The 14,545-nt window shown below is 35.5% G+C and overlaps 1 protein-coding gene across 8 annotated transcripts in view; it reads right to left on the reverse strand.

Annotated features, from left to right (window-relative positions):
• The window catches only part of ETV1 (ETS variant transcription factor 1), a 94,308-nt gene that overhangs the window by 42,307 nt on the left and 37,456 nt on the right, over positions 1 to 14,545 (reverse strand). For all 8 annotated transcript variants that reach the window (XM_026003869.2, XM_026003868.2, XM_026003870.2 and 5 more), the window contains 2 exons: positions 3,131 to 3,260; positions 89 to 277 (listed from right to left, as the gene is read on the reverse strand). In XM_026003869.2, the coding sequence (XP_025859654.2) occupies positions 89 to 277; positions 3,131 to 3,260 (319 nt within the window). The remainder of the gene's footprint in view (positions 1 to 88; positions 278 to 3,130; positions 3,261 to 14,545) is intronic.

Raw genomic sequence — 14,545 nt, forward strand, 5'->3', positions numbered from 1 at the left:
TACCATAGGTCCTAAGAATTGGTAACAGGAATTTCTTTCAAGATGCTAAAAACATTAAAAAAAAAAAAAAATAGTACTTGCAGTTTACCTGTGGTCCATGGGGTAGCTGCTGTCTTGTATGGGCTGCGAAGGAGGGAGGTGAGCCGGGAAGGTGCGGTCAGGCTTCGGAGTGTGAGTGGAGTTTGGAGATGCATGATGTAGTGGGGACACTGGGGTGCTGGACGGTGTTGGGGGATTGGAGGGCCTCATTCCCACTTGTGGCTTCTGATCATAGGCACTACCCAAAGAACAAAAGAGAAGAGCACATTTGTTTCTTTGGAACGATTAAACAATTTTTCTTCCAACCCAAGAAAAGCAAAAAATATTCCAGGCTCAAGTTATAAGAAAGTGAGAATTTTAAATCTATTGGTTTTTTTGCAATCCTAAAACACATAATCTTTAGAATCACCCAACACTTAAGCAGAAAAGAGGATAATCAATATATAACTCGGTATCAGCATACAGAGAAAAATGTGTGTTTCAATTACTACACAAACAACTTTGCATATGGAAAATCACTAAGAGAAAAGTGGAACTATGGAAATAATTATTGATGTATCTATTCTTGATATGCCTTCTCAAGCAAGTTGGATAGAGCTTTCCTAAGTCATTAAATATTTCTGATATTATCATTGTTCCATATCACATAAGATTTTAGAACAAGACACTAACCTCAGTTTCATAAGATGGAGACCATTCCTGGCTTGCCTTTATTTGTGATATAATTTTAAGAAGGCATTCCTTTTGCCTTATTTTCATTTTTTTATATAAAATAAATGATGCCTGGCATTAACTTCCTCACATGGGATAATAAAGAGTAATGAGGCAAATTAAAATGTCTCTGATACAGTTAAATTTTCTTGGAGTATAGGAATAGGTACAAAATGAGGTTCTTAAAAATAAAATCCTATTATCATAGTCTAACTTCTAAACACAATTACCGAAGAATAAAACGAGTAAGACTGTTTTTACATACACTATGAATTTAAGTTGCTTTCCTTTGTGTAGCTCTTGGGAATATGATTTAACGAATTTTTCTAATCTAAAAAATAATTTACTGATAATAAATTTTACTAATATTACTGAATAAGAAAGGTATTTCTAGGTTAAAATAATATATTTTCTTTCAAAATAAAAAGCAATTATCAATACATAGTTTTGCTTCTTAAAAAAGAAACATTCTTTTTGGATTAACTTATGTAATAATTTATTCAGTTGCCACATCTATACCACAGAATTACATCCAAGTGCAAAAATACTTCACAGAAGTGTAGGAGTGTGTGCTGGGTAAGTCAACTGTTGGCTTTAAAACAAAGTCAACAGTACTCATATTATGTTTGGTTCTACCTATTTCCCTTACCAATATTTCTGAATGAGAAACCACCTCTTCTACAAAATAGTTTGCCTGTCTCGTGCCCTATAAAGAAAAAAAAAAAAAAGATCTATCTTCTGCCCTGGGACACTACTTTCTTTTCCTCTGTGAAATACTGTATTGAGTTATCTTGTTTGTACAGAGATGGAAATACTAGAATTTAACCCATACATTGCTGTGGAAATTATCGGTCTCCAAGAAGAACCTCAAAATATTCAGGTGATGAATGTCAGGTATGTCATCCAAAGCAATAGCAATTTCACAGTTACACGTCTGATCAGTACCGAAATGCAATGACAATTCTACATATCTGGTTCATTAACTTGAAATTTTTCAGTATGTTAAATAATTATTCTGTGAATATACTACTCTAAAAGAGAGAATGCAAAAATAAAAACACTATAAATAAAAGTCAGATTGATCAATATGATTTTTAACTGAACTCAGTATGCTTTATGCTTTAAGAGCTTCTACAAGAGATCTTTTTATTTTATTTTTTTTTTTAATTTTTTTTTTTTATTTATTATTTATGATGGTCACACACACACAGAGAGAGAGAGGGGGGCAGAGACATAGGCAGAGGGAGAGGCAGGCTCCATGCACCGGGAGCCTGATGTTGGATTCGATCCCGGGTCTACAGGATCGCGCCCTGGGCCAAAGGCAAGCGCTAAACCGCTGCGCCACCCAGGGATCCCAAGAGATCTTTTTAAATAAAAGCTTTGCAGTTTTAAGTAAGCTGGCTCATAATTCCAGGCTCTGGTAATCTTCCTAAAAAAGCATATATAAAAGACAAGTTTATAAGAACAAATAGCAATAGAATATCCCAACACTGGTCAGCTGCCATGAAATTGCACCATTCTAAGTTTCTTGAATCTTATATATCTTGGATATAACACTACATGCTGCAAATAGATGAGAAAATAGAACACTTTTTGGATCATAATGTATTATGAACTTGAATCTATGTAACTTCTAAAACTGCAAATATTTGTAGTCATTTTTATAAGTTTCCAAATGAGGTCCCTTTAAGAACTAAGTTTCTACTGTAATTGAGAATAATGATGCTCAATATACAGAGCCAACTTCTCCTCATGCAATTAGAGGACAATATGAAAAGTAACAGAATGCAATTTACTATGAAGGGTTTTTAATGAACATATATGTTATCAAATCTTCTAACAAATGAACAAAGTAATTTTACTGCTCCACCCTTTATTATCATCAAAAGGAACAACTGGCTTTTTAATAGATAATAGCCTGTACTAAGCCTTATAAAATTCTAACTTTATTGCAATTCTCCAGGAACGCATCTTATAGATCATCTGCAAAGCCTGTCAGATAACTAATGTACTGCTCAGACCTGCCAAATGTTTCATTTTTTTCTACAGACTCTATCTAAAGTGCATAATGCATTCATTCTAATGAGAACTTTCAATAGCTGTTCATGCCAAGGAAGACCCTCGTTTCAAATCCAGGATGCATTACTACAGTAGAAAAGCAACTAATGATTTGGATGAAAATTATTGCTTTAAAATGATTCTAAAAGTGTACGATCAGATAGTGTACAGTTCTTCAGAGTTTGGCTGAACACATTACCTAATTAGCTTGTTATCTGCTAAAGATGTAATTCATATAAAATAGAACTTGAGAACTGATAGTATTCTGGATTTTTAGTTTTAATTAAAACCACCACCCCCTATATCCACCTGATGGCTTTACCTGACATTATACAGGCACTTCTCTCCATAGCTGAATTTAAAGGGCTGCTCCTGACTGCAGGCAGACCCAAGTTCTGAACATGGACTGTGGGGTTCCTTCTTGATTTTCAGTGGTAGGCCATGAAAAGCCACTAGAAAACAAAACAAAAATATCCACAGAAATGAAATGTAGTTAGAAATTAAGTAATCTGTTCGACTTCTCTTGGTTAAAATGTCACTAACATTTCATACTGAAAAAGAAAAATCACATTTAGTGAATTTCATGGAAGAAAAGATTCTAGAGAATCTCTGTAACTACATTCTTTTTCTGCTTTTACTGTTTAACAAAACGCATGCTTGAACTCTCATTACTTAAAGTGAATTACTTATAATTTGCTTAGCTGTATTAACAAAATTAGAAGCTCAGTTTTCAGAAAGTTTTAAAAACATTTCCAAAAAATTCAGTGATTAAAGAAGAAAACTGATTAAGAATTAAGTGAGGACTAAAACACAATTTTCAGTGTCTTTGAAAGGAAAATATCTCAAGCCCATCAATAGTAATGGTTTCACGGAATGGCAATTGAACTATAAGAAAGAAAATCAAAGTGCAGGTCCAGTGGTAACTGATGAAAGTTTGGGCAAACAATTCAATGTCTCTGAGGCCAATGCTCATTTATAAAATAACTCTGCTAACTCTACTTAGCAGAATTATGAGATAAAATGTGAGAAATATGTGAAAATGATATGTCAAATGTAATCTACCACAAAATAATTCTTCTGTATCAAAGGCTATTTTCTCCTTTTTCATATGACTTAATGGTTATACTTATATATATTAATGCTAAATATAATATAAAGATCATATAAAATATGAAGGCTATAGGAATATGTATGTTTGGGAAGAAACAGCTTTAAAGCCAATACATAACACCATATATATGTTCATTCTTCTTTATGAAATTGAAAACAATTCCTGTTAGAGATCCTATTAGAAGTTTTAGTATAAAAGGAAAATTAGTAAAAAGATACACATGAGAATGGATTTTATTTTCATGTACAATATACACAAATGATTAATCAAGAAAGAAACACAAGAAGAATAAACATTTGGGAGATTAATTCTAACTCCTTTAAGAACTGGAACTAAAACACAAAATACTAAGTCTGTATTCTATAAAGGACAGTATGACAAGAGAAACTTCATGGTTTATGATGCCATTCAATCTTGATTGTGACATAACAAGCATTATAAACTTGTACTCATTTGAATGTCGTATATAATTTAACATAATAATTTGATATCAAGAACTACCAAGCTATAGGCAAATATATGCTACTTGTTAAAATATGCACATGATTTTGAAAGAAATGTTCTATGGTATTCAAAAGCCATCTGAAACTTTGTAGAGTATACATTTGCCAAAGAAATAGGCACATTTCACCTAAATTAGTTATCTAAGAAAAATTTAACAAAAAGTAATAAAATAATTCCAGTGGATGGTCTATTTGAAAGTATTTTCTTGATATACTCTGAGTTTAACATGCCTACTTAAAGTAGAGAGTAGAGGAACAGAAACAAAGGAGAAATTACATGTGTTTTCACATGTCAAGGGATTCATGCTCACTAACTTTAACAAGTCAGAAGTTATTGAGACAGAAGAGATTTGAGAACATGAGGACTTGTTAGGATTCTAATTGGAAAAAAAAACTATAAAAAGGCAAATTGGTAACAAGTCATCTACATATGGCCTAGATATTAGATATTTAAGAAATTACTGTTAATTTGTTCGATGTGATAACGGAATGGTAATTACACAAAAAAAGATTTAATGTTAGAGATTCATACAGTGTTCAGAGAAAATAATTAGATGTCTGAGATTTTCTTTAAAATAGTCTAGAGGGTGGCTGGGTGGCTCAATAACTGAGTATCTGCCTTTGGCTCAGGGCGTGATCCCAGAGTCCCGGGATGGAGTCCCATATCAGGCTTCCTGTGTGGAGCCTGCTTCTCCCTCTGCCTATGTCTCTGCCTCTCTCTCTCTCTCTGTGTATCTCATAAATAAATAAACAAAATCTTTAAAAATAATAATAAAATAAAATAGTCTAGAAAAATGTATGAAAGATGAATCAAATTAGAAAAATATTGATAAATGTTAAAAGCTGATTGATGGGTAGGTGGGAATTCATTACATTATTCTCTTTACTTTTAACTCTCAAATTTGCATGATAAAAACTTTTTAAAATGTGAAAAAATCCACAAAAGATTTAAAGTAGTATTAAATAAGAAAATTTTCTGCCTGTGTGGGTTTGTGTACTGCTTCTTAGAATGATAAATATTGTATGATGAAACCACTGACTATACATTTGTTGCTTTCTTAACAAACAGTTTTCAACTATTTACTACTTCTTTGAACATATACAGTAAAATGGTATGCCCAAGTTCAGCACTTTGGGTTACGTATTGGGTTTTACACTTTTCTTAAGAAAAAGCAGTAGCAACACATCAGGAACTCAATTTGTCATTCAAAGTAGTACCAAATCATTATACCTGAGAGACTGCATCTAACTCGTATGGATAAAATAGGTGAGACTTCAAGAATAAATATACAGTATGATGTAAAGTGTATTATATTTATCAAAATACCAGATCTATCACAGACTACTATTATATCCAATAGTAGTGTATCTTAAAAGTCTTTGAGGCCTTGAGAGAGAATAGGGTTAGTGAATGGGACACTAAAAGCACTAACCATAAAAGAGAATAACCTACAAATTATGCTTCACTGAGATTAAGAATGTCTCTTCATCAAAAACACTATTAAAAGACTACAGAGTAAGCCACAAACTCCAAGAAGATGTTTTCAATAGAGAGATGACAAAAAGTTCATATTCACCATAATAAGAATCGCTACAAATTTAAGACAAAACAAATGACCCAATTAAAAATGGTCAAAAGCCTTGAACAGGCAGTTCATAAAATAAAACATCCAAATCATAAAACAAACAAATGAACAACAATAAAAAGCCTATTAAAGGTATTCAACATCTTTACTTATCAGGAAAATGCAAATGAAACCACATAAGATTATCATTAAACACACACTAGAATGCTAAGCTCCAAAAGACTGACATTACCAAGTTTTGAAAAAGACCTAGAGCCAACAGGAACTTTTATATATGCTGCTGAGAGTATAAATTGGTATTAGCATTTTGGCAAACTCTTTGGCAGCATCCACTAAGGCTGCAATATAAATGTACCCATGACCCAGTCATTTCACTATTAGGGATAGATCCAAGAGAAGGGACTGCATATGTTCACACAAAGCCATGTCTAAGAATGTTCATGGCAGCTTTATTCAAAATAGCAAAAACTGGACAAATTCAAATGTTTGTTAGCAGGAAAATGGGTAAATGATTCATGGCATATTCATACAATGAAATACTATGCAGGAACAACAATGAACAAATTACTGACTCATGTAGAAATATAGATGGTCTCATAGACATGGAGTAGAGTAAAACAAGTCAAACACAAAAGAGTATGTAGGAGTAAAACAAGTCAAACACAAAAGAGTATGTAGTAAGTTCATTTCAAGAACAGACCAAACTGACAGTGAAAAAATTCCCTTCTATTGGTAGATGGGAATGTTAATCACTGAGAAAGGGCACTAGTAACCTGCTACAGTGCTGGGAATACTTATACCTTGCTCTGAGTGCCACTTCTATGAATGTACACATATGTAAAATTCGTCAAACTGTGCAGTTAAAATTTACATAATAATGACAGCATATCCCAACTAAAATGTTAAAGAAAATATGAGGGGCAACAAGCAGCGCTACACAACTTAAAATACTTGAACATGTCTGGCCTCTTCTTCCAGCAGACCCATCTGAGAATGGGTCTTAGAAGTGTGTTTTATTTTTAACTGGACAGGATAAATCATTCCAGATGAGTCAGGGGAGGAATGACAAATCTGGGGTACCATCAGGAATGGTTGCTAGCATAACGTAGACTCCTATCAAAGTATCTACTGATATCAATTTAGAAGAAAAAGTACTATCCATCCTAGTGAATACACTGCCTGCAGCTCTACTGCTCTCAGACTGGTTCCATGAGCTTCCTAAATTGACTTTAGATGAAAAGATGTAAGGAACCCTCCAAAGCTATCAAAGGCAAGTTGATCCCAAATCTGACCAATCATAAAATTTAACCAGGTACTTTTGAGAAAAACAAAACAAAACAAGACAGAACTGGGACTCCCAGGCCTCAGATGCTATAGATTGAATTAGGTCCCCTCCAAAATTCACGTGAAAGTCCTAATGCCAGTACAACTCAGGATGTAACTTTCTGAGAAGATTAGTTAAGATCAGGTCATTAGGGTGGAATATAATCCAATATGATTCAAGTCTTTATAAAAAGGATTTAGGATATAGAGACCCTCACAAAGGACAATGTCACAGGAAATAAAGGCAGAGATGATGTGATGCTTCTATAAGCCAAGGAGTGCCAAAGACTGCCAGCAACACCAGAAGCCAGGAGAGATGCATGGAATAGCTACTCTCTCACAGCACTCAGAACCACCCTACCAATACCCTCATCTTACACCTCAAGCCTCTGGAACTGCGAGGCAGTAAATGTCTGCTTTTTAAGCCTCTCAGTTGGTGGTACTTTGTTATGGCAGCCCTAAACAAACCAATACATTCATTAAGGCTGGGATATATATCAGGATTCTGTATCTTATAAAAATTTCTAGGTGATTCTCCTAACTGGGCTAATTTCAAATCCACTGTGATGCTTATCCCTACCTGGATCCAGTGTGTGTGGCACTGAAATAGATCCAGTACTTGCAAAGACTTAAAAAAAAAAAAAAAAAATCTAACAACCTCTTTCTATTTAGTAGATGCGCACACTTGAGGATTTTCACAGGTTCTCCAAATCCAGAAGTTTGGGGCTCCCCTACTCCAAACATAACTCCACAACAGGAATGTGTCTCTAACACATGCAACGTGTGTGGGCCTCTTAATCATCCTGGGCCCTCGGAACTGTGATTTTTTTTTTTTTCCTAAATGTAAAACAAATAAGTAATCCAGTGAATTTAAGTTGGCTTGGGATTTTTAATTGCTGTGAGGGAAAAAAAAAGGGGGGGGGAGCCAATCTGAAGATCTCCAGCACTCTGCACAAGAACCACATGTGACTTTATTCTCCCCATTTTCACTTTCCATCTCTTTCTTCCGAGAGATTCTAGATCACCAAAGTGACTTCTCCTATTTATTCCTAACGGAGGATAGTAGGAGACTCCCCCCAGGGCTGAGCCGAGAACGGGTCGGGTGTTTCTTCACAGGGCTGAGAGGCTGAGCGTCTGCTAACAGGCAGTTTTCCAGCTCACTGGCACTGGCACAAGTGAACGCAGCACATTCATTTTGTGCAATTTGCTTTACCTTCCCACATGGAGTTGGTGCATGTAAAAGGCTGTTAAGTACTAAATTATTCCTTATCAAATCACCATCATCTGGAGTCATGATCAACACTAATTAAATTACTTTCACTGAACACGGCTCCAGCCTGCTGCCGGGCTGCTAGGTACATTTCATTTCGCTGACTGTACGGACCTTGCTGGGTCTGACACAGACGGTGCCACGCATCTGCATTGTTTGCAAGTTTTAATTAAAGTGAATCTTTCTGTCTTCCACCGTGTCAAATTGCGGGAGTTAACTCCTTCATTTCATTTACAAAGAAAAGATCATTCAAATAATAAACACCATGTTCTATCTTTACCCCTGACTTTGGACAGTTCAGAAAACCTATCTGTGAAATCTGCAGCCTCCCTCAGGCATTCCTCAGGGGCGTTTCCAGGCAAACTTTTATGACCCCGGCTCCTCCGGACAACCAGATCTTTAGGAGGAGGAGCCGCAGAAAGAGTTGCAAGAGCTGCATCTTGCATTTTTTTCTTTGATGGAGGCTTGACCTTTAAAACCACATCTTAAGGCTGACTAATGATGACTGGGTTCTTCTAATGGTTAAATTTAAGAGCTCCAAAATACCAGGACTTTTAAAAGTGCACTTCCAAAATAAACTTAACGACTTCTTAATTTTAAAGTTTACTTGGGGTTATGGTACTCGTCATAAAGGATTGGTTAAATTAATAATGGTTTTCACTTTAGAACTATGAACTGCAAGGCATCATCTTGCTTCCATTTTTTTTTTTTTTCTGTCTACATTCTAGAACAGAGGCAAAATCTTGTCCTCGTTCTACTGGGGCGCAGAGATGCCCTCCACCTTTCTAAGTGCCAACAATGCTTATATATAACCATGTCTTTGGTTCAAAGTACATTTGAACACCTTAAAACAGAGATGATGATAATGAATTTAAAAATTTACTCATAGGAGAATAATTTCCTAAACAATCGTGACACTGGAACATTTTTCTAGCATTAAATTGAAAACAGACCATGTTTGTTTTAATGGACTGGTTCATGTTAGTCTGGAGAATAAACAATTTAATCTATACACTGAGTTTCTGCTTATATTTCTAGAATGAAGATGATGATGTCTTCTGATACATTTAAGAAAGATAATATGTTTATAAGTAGTGACTTATTGAACTGTGCTTGAACTTAGAATCATGAGAGAAAACTCTAGCTATAATGCTTTTTAAAACCTTCAAATTTATATAGTATTACAAAGTTTTCAAAGAATCTTCACCTACTGTATTTGATTCTCATCATTCAAGACAAGAAGGACCTTTATTATACCTCCCACTTTTGCAAAAATTTTTCAAAAGGTATAAAAAAGCTAAGCTTAATACCTATCCAAATACCTAGGACTAACTTATTTATAACAGGTTAAGAATAACAAGCCCTAGACTTCTGATGACAACTCTTGAGCACATAATTCAAATTTATTTTGAATAAACACAATTATTATTCCTTCACACACATAAGCCCCACTATAACCTCCTATCAGATGTTTATCCATTCATTCTTTCATTAGTTAATTCATTTACTATGGCCTAGATACGATGCCAGGTGCTGAGAGGAGGAAAGACGATAAAGCTATAGAATAAGGATGAATGGTAAGACACAGTCTTACCTTCAAGAACTCAAAGAAGGCCAATCAGAGCTTTATTTTGTTTTTTAAAGTGTTTTCTCTAATAAAGATATTAGCCAGTGTCCTTTAAGTTTGAGTAATTCATATGTGTGGAATGCATGTTTACATATATATGACTTTAATAATATATTCATGCCACTTGTATCTAAAACACTTCTCAGAGTATTCATGCTTACTGCTAGGCATTCTGCTTTCTTTCAATTTATTACTGTGACCAAAAGCATTTAAAAATTCACACCACTCATATGGAACTAAGGAAAAATGCTGCTATTCAGCCTCTAAAGCTTCCCCTAGAGTCTGATAACCAAAATGTCACAAGTGATGGGTCCCCTTCTATATGTGGACAGTGAATATAATTACAGTGATAAGTTGCCTTGGCTCTGACCTTTCACTCTGCTTTCTTCACAATCCTTATCATAAGAGTGAAATAGTGGAGCAATTTCTGTGAGTACAAAACAATTTACTCTGAGAAGAGAAACCCATCACATTTTTAATTACTTCTTCACTAAATAGAACTAAGTCTTTGAATCAAATCTGTAGGTTTAAAATTTTTTTTTGAATGTGTAGTTCTTAAACAAAAATAACCTAGGAATACAGAGCCTTTTGATGTTGAGATTTCTGATCTGCTCAAAAATTCTGCTTTAGAATAATCTACTTTTCGATATTCCAGAACAGGGGTTGCCAAATTACAGCACACGGCTTCCCACCTGTTGTGGTAAATGAAGTTTTACTGGAACACTGTCCCATCCTTTCACTGAGGTATAGTCTAGGGCTCCTTTGAAGCTACAATGGAGTATTTGTGACAGAAACCCAATGACTTGCAAAGTCTAAAAAATTTACTTTCTAGGGGCACCTGGGTGGATCAGTCGGTTGGTTATCTGACTCTTGGTTTCAGTTCAAGTCATGATCCCATATATTTACCGTCTGACTCTACAGAAAAAAAAAAGTTTGCTGACACTTGTTTTAGATTATGCTAGATTATGGTCTACAATGAAAGAGGAGAAAGAAAATGTAAAAGTGAATGGTTAGAATAGTGACACCTCTTACTGACAAGGTTTAGGTAAATTAGTTAACAAAGGCCCATTGATTTGCTTTATTAACTCTGTTTACACTGACTCTCAAAACCAAGTATGCAACCTTATGCAGCCAATTTATAGGAATATACATGAACAAGATGATGAAAAATGACATGTTGTTGAGTCCCTAAAACAATACAAATTTATGTTATTTGAGGAATTTTAAGGCATTTACATAGACCATGGTTATGTATCATGTATAGTTTTTTACACTTGTCTACAAAACATAACTGAGAAAATCAAAACAAATCATCCTGTGGACACTAAAGTGCTTATAAAAAAAAAATACTTTCACTTGGCCAAGCAGCAAATTAAAAAAAAAAAAAAAAAAACCAACACTGTAAAAGTGGAAAAAAAAAAAAATCAATGGTATACATAAATTAGATTATTTAAGACCAGATACAAGCATGGCATGAAAAATGCATGCAGCCTTTTATACAAATATATGTAGTTGGGAATACACTCACTAGATGAAAAGCATTCACTTTAAGTTAATATCATTTCAATTTCAGGTGATAAATGGATGGCAATGACCTCAATTAGTACTCAGTTAAATTCCAGAAGCAAAGGGGAAGGCCTGTGTACAAATAAAGACAATAGTGTCACATGTTCCGTAAATCCATCTTCCAAGACACACAGAAAAACAGAAGGCACTTCTGCTGCAACTGAGCCTCTCAAAGAATCTTTTCCAGTACATTTACCTCTTGCAGGCCCTCCCCGCCCCCACTGTGCACACATACCACTCACAAATACACGCACCAACATCCATTACTAACGGGCCTAATCTCAGATATCAGCAGAGTGCCTTTATGGGGCCATTAAACCATTTCTCTTGTTTACAGTGCCTGAAGAAAGATGTGAATTATGTCTGTGACAAAACAAGCGATAACATTTCTAAACTGCTATCAAAATGCAAACTGAAACACATTTAAGGACAGGGACCCTGATTCGAGTTTTCATGATTTTCCATTATTTGCAGCTTCGGGAAATACATTCAACTATACTATTTCCAAGACAGGAATTTAGACTGTAGTGCAGCAAGGTGATATTTATTTTTTTCTTAAATAATGCTCTTGAAGTGGAGTGGTTATTTTAGAAAAGATGATATAATGTTTTTAAAGGAATATTACCAGTTGGCCTAGGTCCCAAATCTAGTTTGCCCTCTGATGTTATTTTGGCAATATACAAGATGTCACTTAGTTATAATCAAAAGGCAAAATAAGGGAAACTCTCATTCTTGTTATGAATCTAAGAATTTTTTAATTATAGAGCATATTAGGTAAGATCCAGTTTTAGGGATTAAGCTAGTGTTTGTACTTAGAAACCACTATACTAAAGAAATCACAAGTAGAAAGAAGCTGATTGGGTAAAAAGATTTTTTAAAAAAGAGGAGCTACATTTATTAGAGGAAGACAAATGATCATGAATCTGTCCATATCTTGCTCCTGGAAATACATATTCAGCACCTGCAAGGAAATTTCTGGGCAGGCTGAAAACCAGAACTGAGCTCAGAGAAACCATGCATTTCTCAGAAGAAGGTATCAAACTATTTTTTCCCCTAATACCAAACTCTTCTATTGGTTTCAGTGACCACACATTCTACTGCAGATTCTTGAAGGGTCTCACCGGGGCTGCTTCTGAATAAAAAGAGATGTACTTGGACAAAGTCCGGGAAGTGCTCCTGCACCTCACGGCCCCATCCAGAATCAGGAATCCACAGACTTGGAAACCAGGGCTGAAGTCGGAAGCCACAAGTCCTCATAATCTACAGAATAAAGCCTTCTGATGATGTTAGAGGTTCACAAGACAGTTATTTCTTAAAAGTACACTTAATTCGACTTTCTCTACATTATAGAGTGCCATTATGCCATCTTAATAGGCAGAAGAGAATGGACAAATCTTCTGGGTTTGGGCCTGTGTTGCTTCTCTTCAAAATATAGCATTGATACAGAGATGCGGCCAACTCTTCCTCATCTGAAGGTCATTTATCTACCAGTCCTGATTATCTAAACCACAGGTTGCCAATGTTTCCATTTGGCTCATGGAATGGTTTCAAGTAATTTCTTATTGCAATGCTTTTCAAAATCTCTTTCTGGTCTAAAAATCCAAACTTCTGGCTTCTCTAGGGAAAAATACAACATCCAGCAATACTGAGTCTACTTTCCAGCCTGAAAAGCAGGACAGGACTTAGCTGAGCCCAGTATCAGCTGCCTCTTTGGCCACGATCTGCATTTTCCTATTTGCTGCAGTCCCTATCATCCCCACTACTCCACATCCCATTATCTCTTGCACGAAATTTGCTTCAGTCACTTATAACCTCGGCATGCGAGTTTCCTACTCCTGGAGAACACATAGGAAAGAAACCAAATCACCTCTAACCAACAACAAAAATACTATAAAACTCACATCACTCTGTGTGTTAGATACTCAAGTACTCATTCTCCAGCAATAAGGCATAGTGGAGGAGCCAACAGACACACCAAATCTTCCACTGTTGCTGACCAACTATAAGAAGGGGCAAACCAGTTAACTTCTGTGTTTCCCTTTCCTCATCTATTAAATTAAAAAATAAATTAAAAATAAAAAAGGAGATACTAGTAGCATCTGCCTCACAGAGTTGCTGATATGATTAAATGAGCCACTATGTAAAGTGTAACAGGAAGTACTCAATACTGTGAGCCATCGGTGCTGTCATCATTCAGGTGCTGTCATCATTCAGGTGCTGTCATCATTCAAACCGATAAAATCAAGAATAGAGCATAGACATCATTCAGAAATAAAAGAACAGAGTGGTTAAGAGCATGAAGGCTTAATCTTGGCTTTGTTATGTACATGCTGAATGACTTCTGGTAAACTGAGTAACTGCTTATGTGACTCAGTTTCTCCCTATGTAACATAAGACCTTCCCCTTGGGGTTTGTGTCAGAATTGCCTAAGGTGAGGCACACGAAAACTTAGAAAGGGACCTGGAATATGGCAAATACTCAGTAAATGTCAGTCACTATGGTTATTAGTTCAAACACTTCCTTTCATGGAGGATAAAACAAAACTCGAGGAAGTAAAGGGACATTCCAGAAATATGACTACCACCCATCCGACTAGTATGTTACTACTTCTTTTTTGTTTTAAGATTTTATTTTATTCATGAGAGAGACAGAGAAAGAGGCAGAGACATAGGCAGAGGGAGAAAAAGGCTCCTTGCGGAGAGCCTGGTGCAGGACTCAATCCCATGACTCCTAGATCATGACCGGAGCCGA

Source organism: Vulpes vulpes, chromosome 7, assembly GCF_048418805.1.
Source record: "Vulpes vulpes isolate BD-2025 chromosome 7, VulVul3, whole genome shotgun sequence".
Classification (NCBI taxonomy): Eukaryota; Metazoa; Chordata; class Mammalia; order Carnivora; family Canidae; genus Vulpes; species Vulpes vulpes.